The sequence below is a fragment of the Aquila chrysaetos genome, chromosome 9, assembly GCF_900496995.4.
Source record: "Aquila chrysaetos chrysaetos chromosome 9, bAquChr1.4, whole genome shotgun sequence".
Taxonomy (NCBI): Eukaryota; Metazoa; Chordata; class Aves; order Accipitriformes; family Accipitridae; genus Aquila; species Aquila chrysaetos.
This window is the reverse complement of record NC_044012.1, coordinates 25776967-25803705: the sequence shown is the minus strand read 5'-3', so window position 1 is coordinate 25803705 and position 26739 is coordinate 25776967. Positions and strand designations below refer to the sequence as shown.

The window sequence follows — 26739 nt, the reverse complement described above, 5'->3', positions numbered from 1 at the left end:
CCGCGCAAAGATGTCTTGCTACGACCTGTGCCCACCGAAAACCGGCGTCGCCGTCCCCCAGCCCGTCGCTGAGAGCTGCAACGAGCTGTGCGCCCGGCAGTGCCCCGACTCGACGGCCTTCATCCAGCCGCCCCCCGTCGTCGTCACCTTCCCCGGCCCCATCCTCAGCTCCTTCCCCCAGCAAGCCGTGGTGGGCTCCTCCGGAGCACCCGCCTTTGGGGGCAACCTGGGGCTGGGAGGCCTCTACGGCGCCGGCGCCACCCTGGGCTCGGGGGGCCTCTGCACCTTTGGCAGACCCTACGCTTCTCCCGCCTGCAGCCCTTGTGCCTTGCCCCGCTACAGCAAGAAGCTGTGGGACACCTGTGGGCCCTGCTAGACCCAGCCCCAGAGCCCCCAGAGCCCCTGGGCCTCCTCAGCCTCACACCTCCTCTCCTTTCTCCCCTCCGTCCCCTCTCTCCATCTTGCCTCTCCTCCTTGCTCCTGCCCATGCCCAGGTGCATGGTGCAACTCCACCATCGTCCCACAGGGCGCTTGCTTGTCTCTACAACAGCCGCCGCCTGGGAGAAGCCTGAAGGAACACCTCTCTTGAAGCCCGGGGTGACAACCTGCCTGCCCCTGCCTTGTGTGTCTTTCTGCAGTGGGTGCTTTCCTGCACTGCAATAAAGCAAGCCTGCATCCAACACCTGCCTCTCTGCCTTTCCTTTCAAGGCCTAGCGTGGGCTGCAGGGCTCCCTCGCCCTGCACGTGTCCCCCTCCAGCCGGGCCAGGGCAGGCTCAGCCCCAGCAGAGCCCGGCTGAGCTGCCTTTTGGGAGACCCCCCACACACGGTCCTGCAGCTGAGCTCCAAGGGCCCTGCCTGAAGGCAGGTGGCTCCCCTGCCTGCACGACATGCAGCCCTGGGGTGTTTGCAGGCCTCCAGCCTCCCTGCGCGTGAGCACGGCTGCCCCAGGGGATGGGAGCCAGCCAGGAGCAATTCCTGCCGCAGCTCCAGACCTTTGTGCCTCCTTGGCTCAGCTTGAGGCCCTGGGAGAAAAAGGAAACGGGAGGCTTCCCATTCCCTTCCTCTTCCCTAACAACGTCCAGTGCCCTTTCCTCTTCTTTGTACCCTTTTGCTACTTTTTTTTCGCTTCTCCCCCTTCTTCTTCTCCTTCCCCTTCCTCTTTCCCTACCGCTTCTCCCTCCCCTCCCCTTGCCCCTTCTCCTCCTCCTTTCCCTTCCTCTTCCCTTCTTTTTCTACACCCCCTTCCCCTTCCTCATCCTACTTCCCTTCCCCTTCCACTCCCTCCCCTCTCCCCTTCCCTCTCCTCCTTCACCTTCCCTTTCCCCTTCCGCTTCCCCATCCCCTTCTCACCCCCAGCACGGACCAACACACGCGGTGCTCCTCGGTTCTCTGCCGCAGACGCAAAATCACAGAAAACACAGCCTGACTGCTGTGGCAGGAGCCTTTGCAGGGCATCTTGTCATGCTGCCCCCTCAAGCAGGCTCACCCCGAGCCGGCTGCCCAGCGCCGTGGCCACACGGCTTTTGCACGTCTCCAAGGACGCAGACTCCACAACCTCCCGGGCCAACTTGTGCCAGGGCTCGTCCACCCTCACAGTGGAGAAAGTGCTTTGGGATGTTGAGGCGGAGCCTCCTGTCTTTCAGCTGGTGCCCATTGTCTCTTGTCCTGGCGCTGGACACCTCTGAAAAGAGCCTGGCTCCATCTTCTTGATGCCTTCCCTTCAGCCATGCGTGCACATTGGTGAGACACTCCCCCCACCCCACCCCGAGCCTCCTCAGCACCAAGAGGAACAGTCCCATCTCTCTGAGGCTCTCCCCGGAGGACACGTGCTCCCTGTCCCTCCGGCAGCTGTGTGCGGCACTTTGCTGGACTCTCTCCAGTAGCCCCACATCTCTGCCGTGCTGGGGAGCCCAGCACTGGACACAGCAGCCCAGGGGTGGCCTCGCCAGTGCTGAGTGGAGGCCAAGGATCCCCTCCCTCCACCTCCTCCGCATGCAGCCCAGGACACCGCTGGCTGCCTTTGCCCCAGCGCACGTTGCCGGCTCATGCTCAGCTCGGCGTCCACCAGCACCCCCACGGCCTTTCCTGACAAGCTGCTCTCCAGCAGTCGACGGCCATTTCCCAGGCACGGGGTTTAACACTGGCTCTCCTCCAGCCTCCTCTGTGCAGACGCCCGGAGATGCTGCCCTGCTTCTGCGGGGCAGCGGGACCTGGCGGAGCTGCTGCCGCTCCCGGGCTGAGAAGACCAGGCAAGGGAGCACTGCCAGCGCCTGTCCCTGCCTTCTGCCCTTTCCCCAGCTCCTGCAAGGCCCACCAAAAGGCTCTCTCTCCCCTGCCTGCTGCCTGCATCCTCCCTCTCCCAACACCACCCACCCTCCCCTTGCCCAGGCATCCGAGGACCAGTATTTGCCCTCCCACAGCTGCCGGGAACCCACCCACAGGGTCTTCCCAGCATGGGACGTGGAGGGAGGGAGACATGACTCGAATGCAGGAAACCTTTATTGTGCCCAGAGGAGCAGGAGAGACTGTCAGAGAGACGGTGGGCAAGACCCAGAGAGGCCGGTTGCCACGTGTTGGGGGAAGCAGAGGGATCTTCTCCAGGGCATCGCTTCTCGCTCCAGATGCCCCCTTGGCGCGGCATCCCAGATCCCGAGGACTTGGCCCGTCAGCCTCGCAGGGCCTTTCGGGTCCACCTCCTGCCCCATGCGACAGCTGGGACGAGACGGGAGGGGAGGAGAGCAGAGGGCAGGAGGAGAGGGCAGGGAAGGACTGAGGGTGGGTGGCACTGCCGGCTGCCCAGGCGCTGGCTGGGGCTGGCGATGCTCAGCTCTCCTCAGTGCCCCGTGCCCGCCAGCTCAGCCCTGCTTGGGTGGTGGTGTTGGCATTTGGGCTGGGGGCAGCGCCTGGGGCTGAGCTGGGTCTAGCAGGGCCCACAGGTGTCCCACAGCTTCTTGCTGTAGCGGGGCAAGGCACAAGGGCTGCAGGCGGGAGAAGCGTAGGGTCTGCCAAAGGTGCAGAGGCCCCCCGAGCCCAGGGTGGCGCCGGCGCCGTAGAGGCCTCCCAGCCCCAGGTTGCCCCCAAAGGCGGGTGCTCCGGAGGAGCCCACCACGGCTTGCTGGGGGAAGGAGCTGAGGATGGGGCCGGGGAAGGTGACGACGACGGGGGGCGGCTGGATGAAGGCCGTCGAGTCGGGGCACTGCCGGGCGCACAGCTCGTTGCAGCTCTCAGCGACGGGCTGGGGGACGGCGACGCCGGTTTTCGGTGGGCACAGGTCGTAGCAAGACATCTTTGCGCGGGATGGGACGGTGCTCTGCAAGAAGGCAGAGATTGCAAGAGAGCAGCAGAGGCGAGCGCCCGAGGCGGAGGGGCCGGGGGCCAGGAGGAGAAGCGCTCACAGACTTACCCTGTTCCCAGAGGCTAAGGCGGCCAGAGCAGTGCTTGGGGGAGCCTGGCAGAGGCAGAGCTTTTATAGCAGCCCTGCCATTGCTCAGCACCACCTGGGCCAGTCTGCAGAGGCGGCACTCCCTCCTGCCAATGATGATGGGGCTGTCCAGCTCCTGCCCCTCCCTGAGTCAGCATCCCCTCGCCAGGCCAGCACCTGCCACTTCCGAGGCTTTCCTCCCCTTTCTGGTTCGAGGGCTAAATGATAGCAGGCATCTCCCTGCTGGGGTCTGCGCACAGCAGGAGAGGGCTGTGCTTCTGCAGCTCCCCGCTGCCTGCCTTGTGCTCTGCCGGGGGAAGACATGTCTGCCCTGTGCCCGCAGCCAGGCTCTGCTGGGAGGAGAGACACCGCGAGCGCCAGCGGGGCCAAGCCAGCCGGGGGCTGCTGCGGTCGTGCCACCAGGCAGAGTTCCCATCTCCCCAGCACCCCAAGGGCAGCCCCGGCCCAGCACCGTCCCCCAGCAATGGGGCTCCCGGGACACTTGCGAGGGGCTGGGGGAGGGCTGGCACGAGCCTGTGCCATGTGGGCCCAGGTGGGGTCTGTGCTCCTTGCACCATGCACCTCAGGGAAGAGCACGAGGGGTTTTTCTCCCCCAGAGTTGCAGAGGTCGATGGCTAACACCTTCAGGTGGATGGAGACCGGCTCCTTTGGGCTGCTGAGTGATGCATCGTGCTGAGCAGGCAGTGCCCGAGAGGAGTGCCTTTGATTTGGCATTTCGTAACCTCGCGCCTCTGCGGATAATAGCCACACGGCGTACGTCATGCGGTCCCTGGCATGCGGGAGGCCTTTGCAAGGCCGCCTTCCTGGCCAGCACCTGGACCCTGGTCTTCCCTGTGGCTCTGCAAAGCAAGCAAGGGGCCGCCCCGAGACCAAGCCCTTGGGCAAGCGCTACGGCACGCAGGGCGCTCGCAGCCAGCCTTTGTCACGCTGCATGCCCTCTTACACACCGAGATAATGAAAAGACAGCTGGGCTCATTCGGCCCATTAGGTGGCAGCTGGCCAGCATCCAAGCGGGGTAATTGCAGGGGCTGATAGAGCAGGTTGGGGCTGGAGAGGAAACAGCATCAGCAAAACAGCCCCATGCCACGCAGGGAGGAGGCAGGGGCTCGGCCGCTGCGGGCCACGTGCCCCCAGCGCGGCCAGCTCCTCCCCGCACTCGCCAGCCCGGCATAAAAGCGCTGCCCTCGGCAAGCGCTGGCATCCGCCGCTCCTGCCTCGCTCTGCTCAGGAACAGGGTAGGTGGGTGCCTGCAGCTCTCTGCCTCCTCTGGCAGGGGCTGGCGGGGGGACTCCGTGGCCAGGAGAGCACTGCTGGCCATGGGCGTGCTGGCAGCAGGCTTGGAGGGCCAGGGCGGGCGGAGTGGCGGAGGGAGGAGGAAGGAGCCCCGTGGCCCAGACGCGCAGAGCCAGGCCTTGCGCAGGCTCTCGGGGAGGGCTTGCGTGCCCTCTGTGTGCAGAGAGGGCAAGGCAAGGGGTGCGGAGAGCAGGGCGCTGAGGGGGGCTGGCTGGGCAAAGAGCAAGCGGCAGGCAGTGCGGGCAAGGTGGCGGCTCTGGCCCCTCCAGCTCCAGGGCAGCCCTGGGAACAGGGCACTGCTCGGCCACGGGATCTCCTCCTCGCTCATGACGCCTGTCCTTGGGTCCCGTGTGTTTCAGGCTCAGCTCTCTCGCGCAAAGATGTCTTGCTACGACCTGTGCCCACCGAAAACCGGCGTCGCCGTCCCCCAGCCCGTCGCTGAGAGCTGCAACGAGCTGTGCGCCCGGCAGTGCCCCGACTCGACGGCCTTCATCCAGCCGCCCCCCGTCGTCGTCACCTTCCCCGGCCCCATCCTCAGCTCCTTCCCCCAGCAAGCCGTGGTGGGCTCCTCCGGAGCACCCGCCTTTGGGGGCAACCTGGGGCTGGGAGGCCTCTACGGCGCCGGCGCCACCCTGGGCTCGGGGGGCCTCTGCACCTTTGGCAGACCCTACGCTTCTCCCGCCTGCAGCCCTTGTGCCTTGCCCCGCTACAGCAAGAAGCTGTGGGACACCTGTGGGCCCTGCTAGACCCAGCCCCAGAGCCCCCAGAGCCCCTGGGCCTCCTCAGCCTCACACCTCCTCTCCTTTCTCCCCTCCGTCCCCTCTCTCCATCTTGCCTCTCCTCCTTGCTCCTGCCCATGCCCAGGTGCATGGTGCAACTCCACCATCGTCCCACAGGGCGCTTGCTTGTCTCTACAACAGCCGCCGCCTGGGAGAAGCCTGAAGGAACACCTCTCTTGAAGCCCGGGGTGACAACCTGCCTGCCCCTGCCTTGTGTGTCTTTCTGCAGTGGGTGTTTTCCTGCACTGCAATAAAGCAAGCCTGCATCCAACACCTGCCTCTCTGCCTTTCCTTTCAAGGCCTAGCGTGGGCTGCAGGGCTCCCTCGCCCTGCACGTGTCCCCCTCCAGCCGGGCCAGGGCAGGCTCAGCCCCAGCAGAGCCTGGCTGAGCTGCCTTTTGGGAGACCCCCCACACACGGTCCTGCAGCTGAGCTCCAAGGGCCCTGCCTGAAGGCAGGTGGCTCCCCTGCCTGCACGACATGCAGCCCTGGGGTGTTTGCAGGCCTCCAGCCTCCCTGCGCGTGAGCACGGCTGCCCCAGGGGATGGGAGCCAGCCAGGAGCAATTCCTGCCGCAGCTCCAGACCTTTGTGCCTCCTTGGCTCAGCTTGAGGCCCTGGGAGAAAAAGGAAACGGGAGGCTTCCCATTCCCTTCCTCTTCCCTAACAACGTCCAGTGCCCTTTCCTCTTCTTTGTACCCTTTTGCTACTTTTTTTTCGCTTCTCCCCCTTCTTCTTCTCCTTCCCTTCCTCTTTCCCTACCGCTTCTCCCTCCCCTCCCCTTGCCCCTTCTCCTCCTCCTTTCCCTTCCTCTTCCCTTCTTTTTCTACTCCCCCTTCCCCTTCCTCATCCTACTTCCCTTCCCCTTCCGCTCCCCCTCTCCCCTTCCCTCTCCTCCTTCACCTTCCCTTTCCCCTTCCGCTTCCCCATCCCCTTCTCACCCCCAGCACAGACCAACACACGCGGTGCTCCTCGGTTCTCTGCCGCAGACGCAAAATCACAGAAAACACAGCCTGACTGCTGTGGCAGGAGCCTTTGCAGGGCATCTTGTCATGCTGCCCCCTCAAGCAGGCTCACCCCGAGCCGGCTGCCCAGCGCCGTGGCCACACGGCTTTTGCACGTCTCCAAGGACGCAGACTCCACAACCTCCCGGGCCAACTTGTGCCAGGGCTCGTCCACCCTCACAGTGGAGAAAGTGCTTTGGGATGTTGAGGCGGAGCCTCCTGTCTTTCAGCTGGTGCCCATTGTCTCTTGTCCTGGCGCTGGACACCTCTGAAAAGAGCCTGGCTCCATCTTCTTGATGCCTTCCCTTCAGCCATGCGTGCACATTGGTGAGACACTCCCCCCACCCCACCCCGAGCCTCCTCAGCACCAAGAGGAACAGTCCCATCTCTCTGAGGCTCTCCCCGGAGGACACGTGCTCCCTGTCCCTCCGGCAGCTGTGTGCGGCACTTTGCTGGACTCTCTCCAGTAGCCCCACATCTCTGCCGTGCTGGGGAGCCCAGCACTGGACACAGCAGCCCAGGGGTGGCCTCGCCAGTGCTGAGTGGAGGCCAAGGATCCCCTCCCTCCACCTCCTCCGCATGCAGCCCAGGACACCGCTGGCTGCCTTTGCCCCAGCGCACGTTGCCGGCTCATGCTCAGCTCGGCGTCCACCAGCACCCCCACGGCCTTTCCTGACAAGCTGCTCTCCAGCAGTCGACGGCCATTTCCCAGGCACGGGGTTTAACACTGGCTCTCCTCCAGCCTCCTCTGTGCAGACGCCCGGAGATGCTGCCCTGCTTCTGCGGGGCAGCGGGACCTGGCGGAGCTGCTGCCGCTCCCGGGCTGAGAAGACCAGGCAAGGGAGCACTGCCAGCGCCTGCCCTGCCTTCTGCCCTTTCCCCAGCTCCTGCAAGGCCCACCAAAAGGCTCTCTCTCCCCTGCCTGCTGCCTGCATCCTCCCTCTCCCAACACCACCCACCCTCCCCTTGCCCAGGCATCCGAGGACCAGTATTTGCCCTCCCACAGCTGCCGGGAACCCACCCACAGGGTCTTCCCAGCATGGGACGTGGAGGGAGGGAGACATGACTCGAATGCAGGAAACCTTTATTGTGCCCAGAGGAGCAGGAGAGACTGTCAGAGAGACGGTGGGCAAGACCCAGAGAGGCCGGTTGCCACGTGTTGGGGGAAGCAGAGGGATCTTCTCCAGGGCATCGCTTCTCGCTCCAGATGCCCCCTTGGCGCGGCATCCCAGATCCCGAGGACTTGGCCCGTCAGCCTCGCAGGGCCTTTCGGGTCCACCTCCTGCCCCATGCGACAGCTGGGACGAGACGGGAGGGGAGGAGAGCAGAGGGCAGGAGGAGAGGGCAGGGAAGGGCTGAGGGTGGGTGGCACTGCCGGCTGCCCAGGCGCTGGCTGGGGCTGGCGATGCTCAGCTCTCCTCAGTGCCCCGTGCCCGCCAGCTCAGCCCTGCTTGGGTGGTGGTGTTGGCGTTTGGGCTGGGGGCAGCGCCTGGGGCTGAGCTGGGTCTAGCAGGGCCCACAGGTGTCCCACAGCTTCTTGCTGTAGCGGGGCAAGGCACAAGGGCTGCAGGCGGGAGAAGCGTAGGGTCTGCCAAAGGTGCAGAGGCCCCCCGAGCCCAGGGTGGCGCCGGCGCCGTAGAGGCCTCCCAGCCCCAGGTTGCCCCCAAAGGCGGGTGCTCCGGAGGAGCCCACCACGGCTTGCTGGGGGAAGGAGCTGAGGATGGGGCCGGGGAAGGTGACGACGACGGGGGGCGGCTGGATGAAGGCCGTCGAGTCGGGGCACTGCCGGGCGCACAGCTCGTTGCAGCTCTCAGCGACGGGCTGGGGGACGGCGACGCCGGTTTTCGGTGGGCACAGGTCGTAGCAAGACATCTTTGCGCGGGATGGGACGGTGCTCTGCAAGAAGGCAGAGATTGCAAGAGAGCAGCAGAGGCGAGCGCCCGAGGCGGAGGGGCCGGGGGGCCAGGAGGAGAAGCGCTCACAGACTTACCCTGTTCCCAGAGGCTAAGGCGGCCAGAGCAGTGCTTGGGGGAGCCTGGCAGAGGCAGAGCTTTTATAGCAGCCCTGCCATTGCTCAGCACCACCTGGGCCAGTCTGCAGAGGCGGCACTCCCTCCTGCCAATGATGATGGGGCTGTCCAGCTCCTGCCCCTCCCTGAGTCAGCATCCCCTCGCCAGGCCAGCACCTGCCACTTCCGAGGCTTTCCTCCCCTTTCTGGTTCGAGGGCTAAATGATAGCAGGCATCTCCCTGCTGGGGTCTGCGCACAGCAGGAGAGGGCTGTGCTTCTGCAGCTCCCCGCTGCCTGCCTTGTGCTCTGCCGGGGGAAGACATGTCTGCCCTGTGCCCGCAGCCAGGCTCTGCTGGGAGGAGAGACTCCGCGAGCGCCAGTGGGGCCAAGCCAGCCGGGGGCTGCTGCGGTCGTGCCACCAGGCAGAGTTCCCATCTCCCCAGCACCCCAAGGGCAGCCCCGGCCCAGCACCGTCCCCCCAGCAATGGGGCTCCCGGGACACTTGCGAGGGGCTGGGGGAGGGCTGGCACGAGCCTGTGCCATGTGGGCCCAGGTGGGGTCTGTGCTCCTTGCACCATGCACCTCAGGGAAGAGCACGAGGGGTTTTTCTCCCCCAGAGTTGCAGAGGTCGATGGCTAACACCTTCAGGTGGATGGAGACCGGCTCCTTTGGGCTGCTGAGTGATGCATCGTGCTGAGCAGGCAGTGCCCGAGAGGAGTGCCTTTGATTTGGCATTTCGTAACCTCGCGCCTCTGCGGATAATAGCCACACGGCGTACGTCATGCGGTCCCTGGCATGCGGGAGGCCTTTGCAAGGCCGCCTTCCTGGCCAGCACCTGGACCCTGGTCTTCCCTGTGGCTCTGCAAAGCAAGCAAGGGGCCGCCCCGAGACCAAGCCCTTGGGCAAGCGCTACGGCACGCAGGGCGCTCGCAGCCAGCCTTTGTCACGCTGCATGCCCTCTTACACACCGAGATAATGAAAAGACAGCTGGGCTCATTCGGCCCATTAGGTGGCAGCTGGCCAGCATCCAAGCGGGGTAATTGCAGGGGCTGATAGAGCAGGTTGGGGCTGGAGAGGAAACAGCATCAGCAAAACAGCCCCATGCCACGCAGGGAGGAGGCAGGGGCTCGGCCGCTGCGGGCCACGTGCCCCCAGCGCGGCCAGCTCCTCCCCGCACTCGCCAGCCCGGCATAAAAGCGCTGCCCTCGGCAAGCGCTGGCATCCGCCGCTCCTGCCTCGCTCTGCTCAGGAACAGGGTAGGTGGGTGCCTGCAGCTCTCTGCCTCCTCTGGCAGGGGCTGGCGGGGGGACTCCGTGGCCAGGAGAGCACTGCTGGCCATGGGCGTGCTGGCAGCAGGCTTGGAGGGCCAGGGCGGGCGGAGTGGCGGAGGGAGGAGGAAGGAGCCCCGTGGCCCAGACGCGCAGAGCCAGGCCTTGCGCAGGCTCTCGGGGAGGGCTTGCGTGCCCTCTGTGTGCAGAGAGGGCAAGGCAAGGGGTGCGGAGAGCAGGGCGCTGAGGGGGGCTGGCTGGGCAAAGAGCAAGCGGCAGGCAGTGCGGGCAAGGTGGCGGCTCTGGCCCCTCCAGCTCCAGGGCAGCCCTGGGAACAGGGCACTGCTCGGCCACGGGATCTCCTCCTCGCTCATGACGCCTGTCCTTGGGTCCCGTGTGTTTCAGGCTCAGCTCTCTCGCGCAAAGATGTCTTGCTACGACCTGTGCCCACCGAAAACCGGCGTCGCCGTCCCCCAGCCCGTCGCTGAGAGCTGCAACGAGCTGTGCGCCCGGCAGTGCCCCGACTCGACGGCCTTCATCCAGCCGCCCCCCGTCGTCGTCACCTTCCCCGGCCCCATCCTCAGCTCCTTCCCCCAGCAAGCCGTGGTGGGCTCCTCCGGAGCACCCGCCTTTGGGGGCAACCTGGGGCTGGGAGGCCTCTACGGCGCCGGCGCCACCCTGGGCTCGGGGGGCCTCTGCACCTTTGGCAGACCCTACGCTTCTCCCGCCTGCAGCCCTTGTGCCTTGCCCCGCTACAGCAAGAAGCTGTGGGACACCTGTGGGCCCTGCTAGACCCAGCCCCAGAGCCCCCAGAGCCCCTGGGCCTCCTCAGCCTCACACCTCCTCTCCTTTCTCCCCTCCGTCCCCTCTCTCCATCTTGCCTCTCCTCCTTGCTCCTGCCCATGCCCAGGTGCATGGTGCAACTCCACCATCGTCCCACAGGGCGCTTGCTTGTCTCTACAACAGCCGCCGCCTGGGAGAAGCCTGAAGGAACACCTCTCTTGAAGCCCGGGGTGACAACCTGCCTGCCCCTGCCTTGTGTGTCTTTCTGCAGTGGGTGTTTTCCTGCACTGCAATAAAGCAAGCCTGCATCCAACACCTGCCTCTCTGCCTTTCCTTTCAAGGCCTAGCGTGGGCTGCAGGGCTCCCTCGCCCTGCACGTGTCCCCCTCCAGCCGGGCCAGGGCAGGCTCAGCCCCAGCAGAGCCTGGCTGAGCTGCCTTTTGGGAGACCCCCCACACACGGTCCTGCAGCTGAGCTCCAAGGGCCCTGCCTGAAGGCAGGTGGCTCCCCTGCCTGCACGACATGCAGCCCTGGGGTGTTTGCAGGCCTCCAGCCTCCCTGCGCGTGAGCACGGCTGCCCCAGGGGATGGGAGCCAGCCAGGAGCAATTCCTGCCGCAGCTCCAGACCTTTGTGCCTCCTTGGCTCAGCTTGAGGCCCTGGGAGAAAAAGGAAACGGGAGGCTTCCCATTCCCTTCCTCTTCCCTAACAACGTCCAGTGCCCTTTCCTCTTCTTTGTACCCTTTTGCTACTTTTTTTTCGCTTCTCCCCCTTCTTCTTCTCCTTCCCCTTCCTCTTTCCCTACCGCTTCTCCCTCCCCTCCCCTTGCCCCTTCTCCTCCTCCTTTCCCTTCCTCTTCCCTTCTTTTTCTACTCCCCCTTCCCCTTCCTCATCCTACTTCCCTTCCCCTTCCGCTCCACTCTCCCCTTCCCTCTCCTCCTTCACCTTCCCTTTCCCCTTCCGCTTCCCCATCCCCTTCTCACCCCCAGCACAGACCAACACACGCGGTGCTCCTCGGTTCTCTGCCGCAGACGCAAAATCACAGAAAACACAGCCTGACTGCTGTGGCAGGAGCCTTTGCAGGGCATCTTGTCATGCTGCCCCCTCAAGCAGGCTCACCCCGAGCCGGCTGCCCAGCGCCGTGGCCACACGGCTTTTGCACGTCTCCAAGGACGCAGACTCCACAACCTCCCGGGCCAACTTGTGCCAGGGCTCGTCCACCCTCACAGTGGAGAAAGTGCTTTGGGATGTTGAGGCGGAGCCTCCTGTCTTTCAGCTGGTGCCCATTGTCTCTTGTCCTGGCGCTGGACACCTCTGAAAAGAGCCTGGCTCCATCTTCTTGATGCCTTCCCTTCAGCCATGCGTGCACATTGGTGAGACACTCCCCCCACCCCACCCCGAGCCTCCTCAGCACCAAGAGGAACAGTCCCATCTCTCTGAGGCTCTCCCCGGAGGACACGTGCTCCCTGTCCCTCCGGCAGCTGTGTGCGGCACTTTGCTGGACTCTCTCCAGTAGCCCCACATCTCTGCCGTGCTGGGGAGCCCAGCACTGGACACAGCAGCCCAGGGGTGGCCTCGCCAGTGCTGAGTGGAGGCCAAGGATCCCCTCCCTCCACCTCCTCCGCATGCAGCCCAGGACACCGCTGGCTGCCTTTGCCCCAGCGCACGTTGCCGGCTCATGCTCAGCTCGGCGTCCACCAGCACCCCCACGGCCTTTCCTGACAAGCTGCTCTCCAGCAGTCGACGGCCATTTCCCAGGCACGGGGTTTAACACTGGCTCTCCTCCAGCCTCCTCTGTGCAGACGCCCGGAGATGCTGCCCTGCTTCTGCGGGGCAGCGGGACCTGGCGGAGCTGCTGCCGCTCCCGGGCTGAGAAGACCAGGCAAGGGAGCACTGCCAGCGCCTGCCCTGCCTTCTGCCCTTTCCCCAGCTCCTGCAAGGCCCACCAAAAGGCTCTCTCTCCCCTGCCTGCTGCCTGCATCCTCCCTCTCCCAACACCACCCACCCTCCCCTTGCCCAGGCATCCGAGGACCAGTATTTGCCCTCCCACAGCTGCCGGGAACCCACCCACAGGGTCTTCCCAGCATGGGACGTGGAGGGAGGGAGACATGACTCGAATGCAGGAAACCTTTATTGTGCCCAGAGGAGCAGGAGAGACTGTCAGAGAGACGGTGGGCAAGACCCAGAGAGGCCGGTTGCCACGTGTTGGGGGAAGCAGAGGGATCTTCTCCAGGGCATCGCTTCTCGCTCCAGATGCCCCCTTGGCGCGGCATCCCAGATCCCGAGGACTTGGCCCGTCAGCCTCGCAGGGCCTTTCGGGTCCACCTCCTGCCCCATGCGACAGCTGGGACGAGACGGGAGGGGAGGAGAGCAGAGGGCAGGAGGAGAGGGCAGGGAAGGGACTGAGGGTGGGTGGCACTGCCGGCTGCCCAGGCGCTGGCTGGGGCTGGCGATGCTCAGCTCTCCTCAGTGCCCCGTGCCCGCCAGCTCAGCCCTGCTTGGGTGGTGGTGTTGGCGTTTGGGCTGGGGGCAGCGCCTGGGGCTGAGCTGGGTCTAGCAGGGCCCACAGGTGTCCCACAGCTTCTTGCTGTAGCGGGGCAAGGCACAAGGGCTGCAGGCGGGAGAAGCGTAGGGTCTGCCAAAGGTGCAGAGGCCCCCCGAGCCCAGGGTGGCGCCGGCGCCGTAGAGGCCTCCCAGCCCCAGGTTGCCCCCAAAGGCGGGTGCTCCGGAGGAGCCCACCACGGCTTGCTGGGGGAAGGAGCTGAGGATGGGGCCGGGGAAGGTGACGACGACGGGGGGCGGCTGGATGAAGGCCGTCGAGTCGGGGCACTGCCGGGCGCACAGCTCGTTGCAGCTCTCAGCGACGGGCTGGGGGACGGCGACGCCGGTTTTCGGTGGGCACAGGTCGTAGCAAGACATCTTTGCGCGGGATGGGACGGTGCTCTGCAAGAAGGCAGAGATTGCAAGAGAGCAGCAGAGGCGAGCGCCCGAGGCGGAGGGCGGGGCCGGGCAGGGGGCCAGGAGGAGAAGCGCTCACAGACTTACCCTGTTCCCAGAGGCTAAGGCGGCCAGAGCAGTGCTTGGGGGAGCCTGGCAGAGGCAGAGCTTTTATAGCAGCCCTGCCATTGCTCAGCACCACCTGGGCCAGTCTGCAGAGGCGGCACTCCCTCCTGCCAATGATGATGGGGCTGTCCAGCTCCTGCCCCTCCCTGAGTCAGCATCCCCTCGCCAGGCCAGCACCTGCCACTTCCGAGGCTTTCCTCCCCTTTCTGGTTCGAGGGCTAAATGATAGCAGGCATCTCCCTGCTGGGGTCTGCGCACAGCAGGAGAGGGCTGTGCTTCTGCAGCTCCCCGCTGCCTGCCTTGTGCTCTGCCCGGGGAAGACATGTCTGCCCTGTGCCCGCAGCCAGGCTCTGCTGGGAGGAGAGACACCGCGAGCGCCAGCGGGGCCAAGCCAGCCGGGGGCTGCTGCGGTCGTGCCACCAGGCAGAGTTCCCATCTCCCCAGCACCCCAAGGGCAGCCCCGGCCCAGCACCGTCCCCCAGCAATGGGGCTCCCGGGACACTTGCGAGGGGCTGGGGGAGGGCTGGCACGAGCCTGTGCCATGTGGGCCCAGGTGGGGTCTGTGCTCCTTGCACCATGCACCTCAGGGAAGAGCACGAGGGGTTTTTCTCCCCCAGAGTTGCAGAGGTCGATGGCTAACACCTTCAGGTGGATGGAGACCGGCTCCTTTGGGCTGCTGAGTGATGCATCGTGCTGAGCAGGCAGTGCCCGAGAGGAGTGCCTTTGATTTGGCATTTCGTAACCTCGCGCCTCTGCGGATAATAGCCACACGGCGTACGTCATGCGGTCCCTGGCATGCGGGAGGCCTTTGCAAGGCCGCCTTCCTGGCCAGCACCTGGACCCTGGTCTTCCCTGTGGCTCTGCAAAGCAAGCAAGGGGCCGCCCCGAGACCAAGCCCTTGGGCAAGCGCTACGGCACGCAGGGCGCTCGCAGCCAGCCTTTGTCACGCTGCATGCCCTCTTACACACCGAGATAATGAAAAGACAGCTGGGCTCATTCGGCCCATTAGGTGGCAGCTGGCCAGCATCCAAGCGGGGTAATTGCAGGGGCTGATAGAGCAGGTTGGGGCTGGAGAGGAAACAGCATCAGCAAAACAGCCCCATGCCACGCAGGGAGGAGGCAGGGGCTCGGCCGCTGCGGGCCACGTGCCCCCAGCGCGGCCAGCTCCTCCCCGCACTCGCCAGCCCGGCATAAAAGCGCTGCCCTCGGCAAGCGCTGGCATCCGCCGCTCCTGCCTCGCTCTGCTCAGGAACAGGGTAGGTGGGTGCCTGCAGCTCTCTGCCTCCTCTGGCAGGGGCTGGCGGGGGGACTCCGTGGCCAGGAGAGCACTGCTGGCCATGGGCGTGCTGGCAGCAGGCTTGGAGGGCCAGGGCGGGCGGAGTGGCGGAGGGAGGAGGAAGGAGCCCCGTGGCCCAGACGCGCAGAGCCAGGCCTTGCGCAGGCTCTCGGGGAGGGCTTGCGTGCCCTCTGTGTGCAGAGAGGGCAAGGCAAGGGGTGCGGAGAGCAGGGCGCTGAGGGGGGCTGGCTGGGCAAAGAGCAAGCGGCAGGCAGTGCGGGCAAGGTGGCGGCTCTGGCCCCTCCAGCTCCAGGGCAGCCCTGGGAACAGGGCACTGCTCGGCCACGGGATCTCCTCCTCGCTCATGACGCCTGTCCTTGGGTCCCGTGTGTTTCAGGCTCAGCTCTCTCGCGCAAAGATGTCTTGCTACGACCTGTGCCCACCGAAAACCGGCGTCGCCGTCCCCCAGCCCGTCGCTGAGAGCTGCAACGAGCTGTGCGCCCGGCAGTGCCCCGACTCGACGGCCTTCATCCAGCCGCCCCCCGTCGTCGTCACCTTCCCCGGCCCCATCCTCAGCTCCTTCCCCCAGCAAGCCGTGGTGGGCTCCTCCGGAGCACCCGCCTTTGGGGGCAACCTGGGGCTGGGAGGCCTCTACGGCGCCGGCGCCACCCTGGGCTCGGGGGGCCTCTGCACCTTTGGCAGACCCTACGCTTCTCCCGCCTGCAGCCCTTGTGCCTTGCCCCGCTACAGCAAGAAGCTGTGGGACACCTGTGGGCCCTGCTAGACCCAGCCCCAGAGCCCCCAGAGCCCCTGGGCCTCCTCAGCCTCACACCTCCTCTCCTTTCTCCCCTCCGTCCCCTCTCTCCATCTTGCCTCTCCTCCTTGCTCCTGCCCATGCCCAGGTGCATGGTGCAACTCCACCATCGTCCCACAGGGCGCTTGCTTGTCTCTACAACAGCCGCCGCCTGGGAGAAGCCTGAAGGAACACCTCTCTTGAAGCCCGGGGTGACAACCTGCCTGCCCCTGCCTTGTGTGTCTTTCTGCAGTGGGTGTTTTCCTGCACTGCAATAAAGCAAGCCTGCATCCAACACCTGCCTCTCTGCCTTTCCTTTCAAGGCCTAGCGTGGGCTGCAGGGCTCCCTCGCCCTGCACGTGTCCCCCTCCAGCCGGGCCAGGGCAGGCTCAGCCCCAGCAGAGCCCTGGCTGAGCTGCCTTTTGGGAGACCCCCCACACACGGTCCTGCAGCTGAGCTCCAAGGGCCCTGCCTGAAGGCAGGTGGCTCCCCTGCCTGCACGACATGCAGCCCTGGGGTGTTTGCAGGCCTCCAGCCTCCCTGCGCGTGAGCACGGCTGCCCCAGGGGATGGGAGCCAGCCAGGAGCAATTCCTGCCGCAGCTCCAGACCTTTGTGCCTCCTTGGCTCAGCTTGAGGCCCTGGGAGAAAAAGGAAACGGGAGGCTTCCCATTCCCTTCCTCTTCCCTAACAACGTCCAGTGCCCTTTCCTCTTCTTTGTACCCTTTTGCTACTTTTTTTTCGCTTCTCCCCCTTCTTCTTCTCCTTCCCCTTCCTCTTTCCCTACCGCTTCTCCTCCCTTGCCCCTTCTCCTCCTCCTTTCCCTTCCTCTTCCCTTCTTTTTCTACTCCCCCTTCCCCTTCCTCATCCTACTTCCCTTCCCCTTCCGCTCCCCTCTCCCCTTCCCTCTCCTCCTTCACCTTCCCTTTCCCCTTCCGCTTCCCCATCCCCTTCTCACCCCCAGCACAGACCAACACACGCGGTGCTCCTCGGTTCTCTGCCGCAGACGCAAAATCACAGAAAACACAGCCTGACTGCTGTGGCAGGAGCCTTTGCAGGGCATCTTGTCATGCTGCCCCCTCAAGCAGGCTCACCCCGAGCCGGCTGCCCAGCGCCGTGGCCACACGGCTTTTGCACGTCTCCAAGGACGCAGACTCCACAACCTCCCGGGCCAACTTGTGCCAGGGCTCGTCCACCCTCACAGTGGAGAAAGTGCTTTGGGATGTTGAGGCGGAGCCTCCTGTCTTTCAGCTGGTGCCCATTGTCTCTTGTCCTGGCGCTGGACACCTCTGAAAAGAGCCTGGCTCCATCTTCTTGATGCCTTCCCTTCAGCCATGCGTGCACATTGGTGAGACACTCCCCCCACCCCACCCCGAGCCTCCTCAGCACCAAGAGGAACAGTCCCATCTCTCTGAGGCTCTCCCCGGAGGACACGTGCTCCCTGTCCCTCCGGCAGCTGTGTGCGGCACTTTGCTGGACTCTCTCCAGTAGCCCCACATCTCTGCCGTGCTGGGGAGCCCAGCACTGGACACAGCAGCCCAGGGGTGGCCTCGCCAGTGCTGAGTGGAGGCCAAGGATCCCCTCCCTCCACCTCCTCCGCATGCAGCCCAGGACACCGCTGGCTGCCTTTGCCCCAGCGCACGTTGCCGGCTCATGCTCAGCTCGGCGTCCACCAGCACCCCCACGGCCTTTCCTGACAAGCTGCTCTCCAGCAGTCGACGGCCATTTCCCAGGCACGGGGTTTAACACTGGCTCTCCTCCAGCCTCCTCTGTGCAGACGCCCGGAGATGCTGCCCTGCTTCTGCGGGGCAGCGGGACCTGGCGGAGCTGCTGCCGCTCCCGGGCTGAGAAGACCAGGCAAGGGAGCACTGCCAGCGCCTGTCCTGCCTTCTGCCCTTTCCCCAGCTCCTGCAAGGCCCACCAAAAGGCTCTCTCTCCCCTGCCTGCTGCCTGCATCCTCCCTCTCCCAACACCACCCACCCTCCCCTTGCCCAGGCATCCGAGGACCAGTATTTGCCCTCCCACAGCTGCCGGGAACCCACCCACAGGGTCTTCCCAGCATGGGACGTGGAGGGAGGGAGACATGACTCGAATGCAGGAAACCTTTATTGTGCCCAGAGGAGCAGGAGAGACTGTCAGAGAGACGGTGGGCAAGACCCAGAGAGGCCGGTTGCCACGTGTTGGGGGAAGCAGAGGGATCTTCTCCAGGGCATCGCTTCTCGCTCCAGATGCCCCCTTGGCGCGGCATCCCAGATCCCGAGGACTTGGCCCGTCAGCCTCGCAGGGCCTTTCGGGTCCACCTCCTGCCCCGTGCGACAGCTGGGACGAGACGGGAGGGGAGGAGAGCAGAGGGCAGGAGGAGAGGGCAGGGAAGGACTGAGGGTGGGTGGCACTGCCGGCTGCCCAGGCGCTGGCTGGGGCTGGCGATGCTCAGCTCTCCTCAGTGCCCCGTGCCCGCCAGCTCAGCCCTGCTTGGGTGGTGGTGTTGGCATTTGGGCTGGGGGCAGCGCCTGGGGCTGAGCTGGGTCTAGCAGGGCCCACAGGTGTCCCACAGCTTCTTGCTGTAGCGGGGCAAGGCACAAGGGCTGCAGGCGGGAGAAGCGTAGGGTCTGCCAAAGGTGCAGAGGCCCCCCGAGCCCAGGGTGGCGCCGGCGCCGTAGAGGCCTCCCAGCCCCAGGTTGCCCCCAAAGGCGGGTGCTCCGGAGGAGCCCACCACGGCTTGCTGGGGGAAGGAGCTGAGGATGGGGCCGGGGAAGGTGACGACGACGGGGGGCGGCTGGATGAAGGCCGTCGAGTCGGGGCACTGCCGGGCGCACAGCTCGTTGCAGCTCTCAGCGACGGGCTGGGGGACGGCGACGCCGGTTTTCGGTGGGCACAGGTCGTAGCAAGACATCTTTGCGCGGGATGGGACGGTGCTCTGCAAGAAGGCAGAGATTGCAAGAGAGCAGCAGAGGCGAGCGCCCGAGGCGGAGGGGCCGGGGCCGGAGCAGGGGGCCAGGAGGAGAAGCGCTCACAGACTTACCCTGTTCCCAGAGGCTAAGGCGGCCAGAGCAGTGCTTGGGGGAGCCTGGCAGAGGCAGAGCTTTTATAGCAGCCCTGCCATTGCTCAGCACCACCTGGGCCAGTCTGCAGAGGCGGCACTCCCTCCTGCCAATGATGATGGGGCTGTCCAGCTCCTGCCCCTCCCTGAGTCAGCATCCCCTCGCCAGGCCAGCACCTGCCACTTCCGAGGCTTTCCTCCCCTTTCTGGTTCGAGGGCTAAATGATAGCAGGCATCTCCCTGCTGGGGTCTGCGCACAGCAGGAGAGGGCTGTGCTTCTGCAGCTCCCCGCTGCCTGCCTTGTGCTCTGCCCGGGGAAGACATGTCTGCCCTGTGCCCGCAGCCAGGCTCTGCTGGGAGGAGAGACACCGCGAGCGCCAGCGGGGCCAAGCCAGCCGGGGGCTGCTGCGGTCGTGCCACCAGGCAGAGTTCCCATCTCCCCAGCACCCCAAGGGCAGCCCCGGCCCAGCACCGTCCCCCAGCAATGGGGCTCCCGGGACACTTGCGAGGGGCTGGGGGAGGGCTGGCACGAGCCTGTGCCATGTGGGCCCAGGTGGGGTCTGTGCTCCTTGCACCATGCACCTCAGGGAAGAGCACGAGGGGTTTTTCTCCCCCAGAGTTGCAGAGGTCGATGGCTAACACCTTCAGGTGGATGGAGACCGGCTCCTTTGGGCTGCTGAGTGATGCATCGTGCTGAGCAGGCAGTGCCCGAGAGGAGTGCCTTTGATTTGGCATTTCGTAACCTCGCGCCTCTGCGGATAATAGCCACACGGCGTACGTCATGCGGTCCCTGGCATGCGGGAGGCCTTTGCAAGGCCGCCTTCCTGGCCAGCACCTGGACCCTGGTCTTCCCTGTGGCTCTGCAAAGCAAGCAAGGGGCCGCCCCGAGACCAAGCCCTTGGGCAAGCGCTACGGCACGCAGGGCGCTCGCAGCCAGCCTTTGTCACGCTGCATGCCCTCTTACACACCGAGATAATGAAAAGACAGCTGGGCTCATTCGGCCCATTAGGTGGCAGCTGGCCAGCATCCAAGCGGGGTAATTGCAGGGGCTGATAGAGCAGGTTGGGGCTGGAGAGGAAACAGCATCAGCAAAACAGCCCCATGCCACGCAGGGAGGAGGCAGGGGCTCGGCCGCTGCGGGCCACGTGCCCCCAGCGCGGCCAGCTCCTCCCCGCACTCGCCAGCCCGGCATAAAAGCGCTGCCCTCGGCAAGCGCTGGCATCCGCCGCTCCTGCCTCGCTCTGCTCAGGAACAGGGTAGGTGGGTGCCTGCAGCTCTCTGCCTCCTCTGGCAGGGGCTGGCGGGGGGACTCCGTGGCCAGGAGAGCACTGCTGGCCATGGGCGTGCTGGCAGCAGGCTTGGAGGGCCAGGGCGGGCGGAGTGGCGGAGGGAGGAGGAAGGAGCCCCGTGGCCCAGACGCGCAGAGCCAGGCCTTGCGCAGGCTCTCGGGGAGGGCTTGCGTGCCCTCTGTGTGCAGAGAGGGCAAGGCAAGGGGTGCGGAGAGCAGGGCGCTGAGGGGGGCTGGCTGGGCAAAGAGCAAGCGGCAGGCAGTGCGGGCAAGGTGGCGGCTCTGGCCCCTCCAGCTCCAGGGCAGCCCTGGGAACAGGGCACTGCTCGGCCACGGGATCTCCTCCTCGCTCATGACGCCTGTCCTTGGGTCCCGTGTGTTTCAGGCTCAGCTCTCTCGCGCAAAGATGTCTTGCTACGACCTGTGCCCACCGAAAACCGGCGTCGCCGTCCCCCAGCCCGTCGCTGAGAGCTGCAACGAGCTGTGCGCCCGGCAGTGCCCCGACTCGACGGCCTTCATCCAGCCGCCCCCCGTCGTCGTCACCTTCCCCGGCCCCATCCTCAGCTCCTTCCCCCAGCAAGCCGTGGTGGGCTCCTCCGGAGCACCCGCCTTTGGGGGCAACCTGGGGCTGGGAGGCCTCTACGGCGCCGGCGCCACCCTGGGCTCGGGGGGCCTCTGCACCTTTGGCAGACCCTACGCTTCTCCCGCCTGCAGCCCTTGTGCCTTGCCCCGCTACAGCAAGAAGCTGTGGGACACCTGTGGGCCCTGCTAGACCCAGCCCCAGAGCCTTCATATCTGTCAGAATTGGAGAAGCTTAGAAGAATCTAGTCATCCTAAATGTTGCAGCCTTTAATATTTTCTCAAATTCTTTTTGTTTTGCTGTTCTTAATCTTCTATTTTCTCTCCAGTTTCACAGGCCTCTTCCCTTACGTGCTGTTTTGTATGCTTTTTATTGTCAGGGTTCTTTCACTCTTATTATCTTTAGTGTTTATTTTGTGATCCTCATGTAAAGTATTGTATTCATTTAGTTGTTGTTTAAGGTTTATCTATCTTGACTACTCTGATCAGAAATATTTAGCTTCATTTTTCATTTCTTTTTCTTCCACTTACCTTTTTTTTTTATCGTCTGATTTATTCAACTTGTTTTTCCCAATAAATCTTTTATGCACGAAACCTGTAGTGGTTTTCAAACCTTTTTTTGTTCTAAACTTTGTTGAGTGTTCACCTGACTTTATTCCTATTCATAATACAGATGGTGTTGTACTCCACTGGCATGGTCCATTTTCTCTGTTTACTTCCAATGATATAGTACATTTCTTCTTATTATCTTTTTTCTATTATTGATTATTTTGAGCTGTATTTTTCATTCATGGCCAATTAGTAGAGAAAGCAACAGATTGAAAGATTAAAAATGGTTCTTTCCATCCTGTACATATTTCCTTTCTGTTAAGTTTTTTATTTAACTTCAGAAATTTTCTCCTGCACCTATCTCCCATAAGTTTTTTTCTTGTTTCTTCTGCTTATTTGATATTCATTAGCATATGATTATCAATACATTTTTAAAATACATAACAGATTTTCTCTGGTTGATGCTGTTACTGTTATGGTATAAAACTTTCACTTTCTTTATCTTCCATGAAAATATATTCTAAATTCTGTCCTATGGTCAATTTTGTCACACTTCCTTAGTTTTAAGAGGTACTTTGAGACACTAATATATCTTCAAATCAGTGACATACTCCTGTCTCTCATTTAAAATGCAGAAATTATGATTAATTTGGAAAATACCACTTTTCAGCTCTCTTAATCTCCTGTCTTTAACATCCAGCTTTTCAACTTCACCCTTTCTGGTTGCTTAAATTTCTAGAGAGACACTGGAAAGAACAGGAGGTTTTTATCACAGTCCACCAGGTTCCTGCTGAAGACAGTGGTAGACACTCTGTGAAAGGAGCAGACTACTCTGGATGACACAGAAGGGAAAGTAGGGCAGGGACAGAGCTGGCCAGCCCCAGCGGCTATGAACAACCACCTGATTAGGGTAGTGATATGACTGACAGTGTCTCCCTGTTTAGACTGATGTTATTATTCACCATTGGGACATGTAAGTCACATTGTAACAACAAAACAGCATGCATAAATCATTAGTCAGTGTTTCTACGGTGCTTTGATACCCTTTGCTCCTGAGCTGCTTGAGAAAATCTGCAATAAGCACTTTTTTTCCCACGGGAACCCCCCAAAGACATTTTGTAATTTGGAGAGCATTTAAATCACAATGTTATTAAATACAAAGTAATGCTACCAAGTGGAGAGAGGAAACAGAGGCCTTTGATGTGGAGAGGGTTTGTTGTCCTGAGACCGAGTAATGATGCACAACTTGCTTTGACTTGCAGACTTTGCGGTAAAATATAAATCTAGGTAAAGAAGTCACCCCCAAGCTGGGAGGTGTGGATTGCAGTAATTCACTTTCTATGCCTAGAGAGTGGTTTTTTTCTTCCCCTGCAATAAATGCAGGGCAGTTTTTGTTGGGGAAACAGTCACTTTAGCCAGCTGTTATTTCCACTTACCTTCCCAGCCACAACTCCTCCCAAACTGCAACAATACGTCAGAAAAAAAACCCAAACCAGAAATCTAAACACAATTCCTTTATCAGCTGAAGAGAAAAGGAAAAGATCAGGGTAAAGCTGTATCACAACAAGAAATATTCAGCTTAGGCGTTGCAGGAATTAAGACCAGATATTTCAGCTCTGGGGGTCTTCTCAGGGATGACAAAGAGAAGGGTCTGTAAAATGCCTTGGACATGGGTAAAAACTTAAGAGTTGGAATAAAAGATACTGACTGTCCTCTGAAAAAGCACAGAAAAGGGGTAAAATAATCACAAATGTATGTAGCATTTTTTCTAGAAAGTATAGTTTGAAATAACTACATATTTTCACCTGATATATAGCAAATGTGACATACTAACAGAGATTTTGATCAAGAATGTTGAAAGGATTTTTTTTTAATGAAAGAAAATAAGAGCAACCTTAACATTGACCCATGACTTCCAATAGCACAAATCATTATGTAATTAAAGTAATGGTGTGCACCACCTTGTTTCCTGTACATTAAAGCAAATGTGATTGTGTCACACTGAAGCTTCTAAATCACTCACACATTTTCATACATTAACACAACACCAAACATTAGCTGGGTTGAACACCAACTAATGAATGTTTGTGAAATCATTATAACGTACCTTTTTCTCAAGAAGCCCCAGAACATACCTGATAAGAGTTAACGCTCACAACATCTAACAAAAATACCTTTATCTGCTGCTTTGATTTTTCCTCAAAATTGTACTTGTTTTGCTGGATCATGGGCAGGGGTGGGACTTCATACATTTCTTGATGGTGATTTCTTTGACTTCCTAGCTCAAATCACTGTCAGCAGAACCATGGGCCTCTTTAAAGCTGAATTTCAATTCCCACTTGAACTCTTCTAGTGAAACAAAATAATTTTTATGTAGGATTGAGTTGCAACTGAAAAGACTTCCTCTCAATGGAAAGCTGTTGGGGAATTGTCATGTGTATTGTATGATCTCAGCTGATATTCATGGCCACTTGAAATCCATCTTAGATCAATGAGGTCTATTTATGTTAGGAAAGGAAAAGACAAATTCCTGGGTAGTGCTGGGATAAGCTACACTCTGTCTCCAATTAACTTACCAGGCAAATTTAAAGGGCTGTTAAGGAAAAATGTTAAAGGGCTTTTAAGGAAAAATAAATCAGCCAAAGATGAGTCTTACAAAATCTCTGAGCAGACAAGCTTATGACAACTTTGTAAAGGAAGAAGTATCATGCTGAGTCAGCTTAATGCACGTGGTAATTCCAGTGAGGTCACTATAATGATACCAGGAATTACACTAGCCAATTAAGACCTAAGATTAAAGAAATCATGATGGTGTAACATGGACATCACACGGTGCAAGAATTTGAATAAAATCATAAACACAAAACTTTCATCACTCAAAGCTGTTAAACAATTCCTGTTTGGCAGCCAAATGCAACCCCCAGCACCAAGCGAGATTCCAACCCCTTAGGAATGCTGAGAAACTCTGTATAAGCTCCAGGCCCTGAGTTCATCCAGACACATCTTTCGGCTTATTCGCCTTGCTGAGCTTAGTGAGTATGATTTTTTGATTTCTTTCTATTTACTTAATCAGAACCTAAATCAGAGTAGAAGACTCCTACAGGTATGCTCAGATTTTGAGAAGCATTAGATACTTTCTGTCTGTAACTACTCTTAGCAAAAGCACGAGTAAATGCAGGATTTGGGAGGCTGGGTGTGACTGCAGAAACTATGAGAAAATAATTTGAGTGTTCTTAGCCATTTAGAAACTTAAAAATCACAGATTAAAATACTGTTACTTCAGATAATGATTTTCATATTTTATAAAATTTAAGATAAATGCAATAGATGGCCACCTTTTCAACTGTGTTCAGCTGCATTCTGAGAGACATAAATAAATTCTCTTATTTCAAGCAAAGCCACATCTAATTTGGAGCGCTTTACCCACTTGGGGGAACTCTGTGGTAAATGACACTGAGGTTACTACGCTGTTCTTCAGGGTGTGTGTTTGCAAGAAGTGTCAGACACATCCATGCGAGTCCAAAACAAAGACCCATCTGTAGGGTCTGGTGATTTGTGGGGTGGTCTTATACAGTCAGAAACTTTGGATCCAGGTGCTCAGCTAGTGTTAGTTAAGTTGATCAAGGCTGCACATGAAACATAAGCTATAGAGCAGGATAACACATCATAGTACTTTCTCTCATATCAGCATTTTGAAATATATCTCATAAGCCCTTTGCCTTGTTTTTAGTATTTTCCATCTCTGTCTGTAACAAACCCATCTCCAACTCTACAAGATGTCTTGCTATGACCTGTGCCCACCGAAAACCGGCGTCGCCGTCCCCCAGCCCGTCGCTGAGAGCTGCAACGAGCTGTGCGCCCGGCAGTGCCCCGACTCGACGGCCTTCATCCAGCCGCCCCCCGTCGTCGTCACCTTCCCCGGCCCCATCCTCAGCTCCTTCCCCCAGCAAGCCGTGGTGGGCTCCTCCGGAGCACCCGCCTTTGGGGGCAACCTGGGGCTGGGAGGCCTCTACGGCGCCGGCGCCACCCTGGGCTCGGGGGGCCTCTGCACCTTTGGCAGACCCTACGCTTCTCCCGCCTGCAGCCCTTGTGCCTTGCCCCGCTACAGCAAGAAGCTGTGGGACACCTGTGGGCCCTGCTAGACCCAGCTCAGCCCCAGGCGCTGCCCCCAGCCCAAACGCCAACACCACCACCCAAGCAGGGCTGAGCTGGCGGGCACAGGGCACTGAGGAGAGCTGAGCATCGCCAGCCCCAGCCAGCGCCTGGGCAGCCAGCAGTGCCACCCACCCTCAGTCCTTCCCTGCCCTCTCCTCCTGCCCTCTGCTCTCCTCCCCTCCCGTCTCGTCCCAGCTGTCGCATGGGGCAGGAGGTGGACCCGAAAGGCCCTGCGAGGCTGACGGGCCAAGTCCTCGGGATCTGGGATGCCGCGCCAAGGGGGCATCTGGAGCGAGAAGCGATGCCCTGGAGAAGATCCCTCTGCTTCCCCCAACACGTGGCAACCGGCCTCTCTGGGTCTTGCCCACCGTCTCTCTGACAGTCTCTCCTGCTCCTCTGGGCACAATAAAGGTTTCCTGCATTCGAGTCATGTCTCCCTCCCTCCACGTCCCATGCTGGGAAGACCCTGTGGGTGGGTTCCCGGCAGCTGTGGGAGGGCAAATACTGGTCCTCGGATGCCTGGGCAAGGGGAGGGTGGGTGGTGTTGGGAGAGGGAGGATGCAGGCAGCAGGCAGGGGAGAGAGAGCCTTTTGGTGGGCCTTGCAGGAGCTGGGGAAAGGGCAGAAGGCAGGACAGGCGCTGGCAGTGCTCCCTTGCCTGGTCTTCTTAGCCCGGGAGCGGCAGCAGCTCCGCCAGGTCCCGCTGCTCTTTTGCTTCTAGGAAATACCTTGAATTGGGTAACCCCTTCAGTTACCTGTATGACTCCAGGGCCTCTCTTGGCTATGGGATTTCAGCCTTTTTCGTGCTCAGCAGCAGGTACTGCAGCCCATACTCCTCACGCCAGTACAGCCAGTTCCTCCACAGCAGCTGTGGGCCATGCTAAATTTAGCAGGAGCATCCCTCGTTTATATCCTGAAAGTTTTAATCTACTGTTTCTTTGGATTAATCATCTACATTCTTCCTGTCTTAATTCTCGCTTTATGCGGGTTGAAGATATTTGTCATGGACTAATTTAAGAAATGTGGAGATTTTAATCTCTGTCAATGAAGGAAAGGTTTGTGTTGTTTTCCTCTATCTTTCATTCTTATTAAAGTTCTGCTGTATAAAACAATCAGATTTCTGCTTCCCCCCACTGCATTTAAGTGTGGCTTAACTTTAAGTGTGACTGTTAACAGTCTTACAGATTGTGAAGTGCAGCTTTTGGTATCAGGTTTCTATCCCCATCACTGGCAGACAAAGCAGTTCATAAACACTGCAGAAATCTGTCATGGTTTAACCCCAGCCAGCAGCTAAGCACCACGCAGCCGCTCACTCACTCCCCCGCCAAGTAGGATGGGGGAGAAAATCAGGAAAAGAAGTAAAACTCGTGGGTTGAGATAAGAATGGTTTAATAGAACGGAAAAGAAGAAACTAATAATGATAACA

At 60.7% G+C, this 26739-nt stretch overlaps 10 protein-coding genes across 10 annotated transcripts; 6 read left to right on the top strand and 4 right to left on the bottom strand.

Annotated features, from left to right (window-relative positions):
* Positions 1-7: 7 nt before the first annotated feature.
* On the top strand, positions 8-680 carry LOC115346062 (scale keratin-like). The gene has a single exon (XM_030025715.1). The coding sequence runs from the start codon at positions 11-13 to the stop codon at positions 374-376; it is 366 nt and encodes a 121-aa protein (XP_029881575.1). The 5' UTR covers positions 8-10; the 3' UTR covers positions 377-680.
* A 1804-nt stretch (positions 681-2484) lies between these two features.
* LOC115346112 (scale keratin-like) lies at positions 2485-3516 on the bottom strand. The gene is made up of 2 exons (XM_030025784.2): positions 3405-3516; positions 2485-3311 (listed from the first exon to the last, which is right to left on the bottom strand). Exon 2 carries the CDS (start codon positions 3285-3287, stop codon positions 2922-2924), a length of 366 nt encoding a protein of 121 aa, XP_029881644.1. The 5' UTR covers positions 3288-3311; positions 3405-3516; the 3' UTR covers positions 2485-2921.
* A 1102-nt stretch (positions 3517-4618) lies between these two features.
* On the top strand, positions 4619-5743 carry LOC115346029 (scale keratin-like). The gene is made up of 2 exons (XM_030025660.1): positions 4619-4678; positions 5096-5743. Exon 2 carries the CDS (start codon positions 5117-5119, stop codon positions 5480-5482), a length of 366 nt encoding a protein of 121 aa, XP_029881520.1. The 5' UTR covers positions 4619-4678; positions 5096-5116; the 3' UTR covers positions 5483-5743.
* A 1842-nt stretch (positions 5744-7585) lies between these two features.
* On the bottom strand, positions 7586-8618 carry LOC115346048 (scale keratin-like). The gene is made up of 2 exons (XM_030025686.2): positions 8507-8618; positions 7586-8412 (listed from the first exon to the last, which is right to left on the bottom strand). Exon 2 carries the CDS (start codon positions 8386-8388, stop codon positions 8023-8025), a length of 366 nt encoding a protein of 121 aa, XP_029881546.1. The 5' UTR covers positions 8389-8412; positions 8507-8618; the 3' UTR covers positions 7586-8022.
* Positions 8619-9721: 1103 nt separating this feature from the next.
* On the top strand, positions 9722-10846 carry LOC115346025 (scale keratin-like). The gene is made up of 2 exons (XM_030025646.1): positions 9722-9781; positions 10199-10846. Exon 2 carries the CDS (start codon positions 10220-10222, stop codon positions 10583-10585), a length of 366 nt encoding a protein of 121 aa, XP_029881506.1. The 5' UTR covers positions 9722-9781; positions 10199-10219; the 3' UTR covers positions 10586-10846.
* A 1842-nt stretch (positions 10847-12688) lies between these two features.
* Positions 12689-13730, bottom strand: LOC115346101 (scale keratin-like). The gene is made up of 2 exons (XM_030025773.2): positions 13619-13730; positions 12689-13516 (listed from the first exon to the last, which is right to left on the bottom strand). The coding sequence occupies exon 2, from the start codon at positions 13490-13492 to the stop codon at positions 13127-13129; it is 366 nt and encodes a 121-aa protein (XP_029881633.1). The 5' UTR covers positions 13493-13516; positions 13619-13730; the 3' UTR covers positions 12689-13126.
* A 1102-nt stretch (positions 13731-14832) lies between these two features.
* On the top strand, positions 14833-15967 carry LOC115346026 (scale keratin-like). The gene is made up of 2 exons (XM_030025647.1): positions 14833-14892; positions 15310-15967. The coding sequence occupies exon 2, from the start codon at positions 15331-15333 to the stop codon at positions 15694-15696; it is 366 nt and encodes a 121-aa protein (XP_029881507.1). The 5' UTR covers positions 14833-14892; positions 15310-15330; the 3' UTR covers positions 15697-15967.
* Positions 15968-17802: 1835 nt separating this feature from the next.
* Positions 17803-18837, bottom strand: LOC115346069 (scale keratin-like). Its single transcript, XM_030025725.1, has 2 exons — positions 18726-18837; positions 17803-18620 (listed from the first exon to the last, which is right to left on the bottom strand). The coding sequence occupies exon 2, from the start codon at positions 18594-18596 to the stop codon at positions 18231-18233; it is 366 nt and encodes a 121-aa protein (XP_029881585.1). The 5' UTR covers positions 18597-18620; positions 18726-18837; the 3' UTR covers positions 17803-18230.
* Positions 18838-19939: 1102 nt separating this feature from the next.
* On the top strand, positions 19940-21519 carry LOC115346049 (scale keratin-like). Its single transcript, XM_030025688.1, has 2 exons — positions 19940-19999; positions 20417-21519. The coding sequence occupies exon 2, from the start codon at positions 20438-20440 to the stop codon at positions 20801-20803; it is 366 nt and encodes a 121-aa protein (XP_029881548.1). The 5' UTR covers positions 19940-19999; positions 20417-20437; the 3' UTR covers positions 20804-21519.
* A 2509-nt stretch (positions 21520-24028) lies between these two features.
* On the top strand, positions 24029-25738 carry LOC115346068 (scale keratin-like). The gene is made up of 2 exons (XM_030025724.2): positions 24029-24191; positions 24936-25738. The coding sequence occupies exon 2, from the start codon at positions 24936-24938 to the stop codon at positions 25299-25301; it is 366 nt and encodes a 121-aa protein (XP_029881584.1). The 5' UTR covers positions 24029-24191; the 3' UTR covers positions 25302-25738.
* Positions 25739-26739: the final 1001 nt, after the last annotated feature.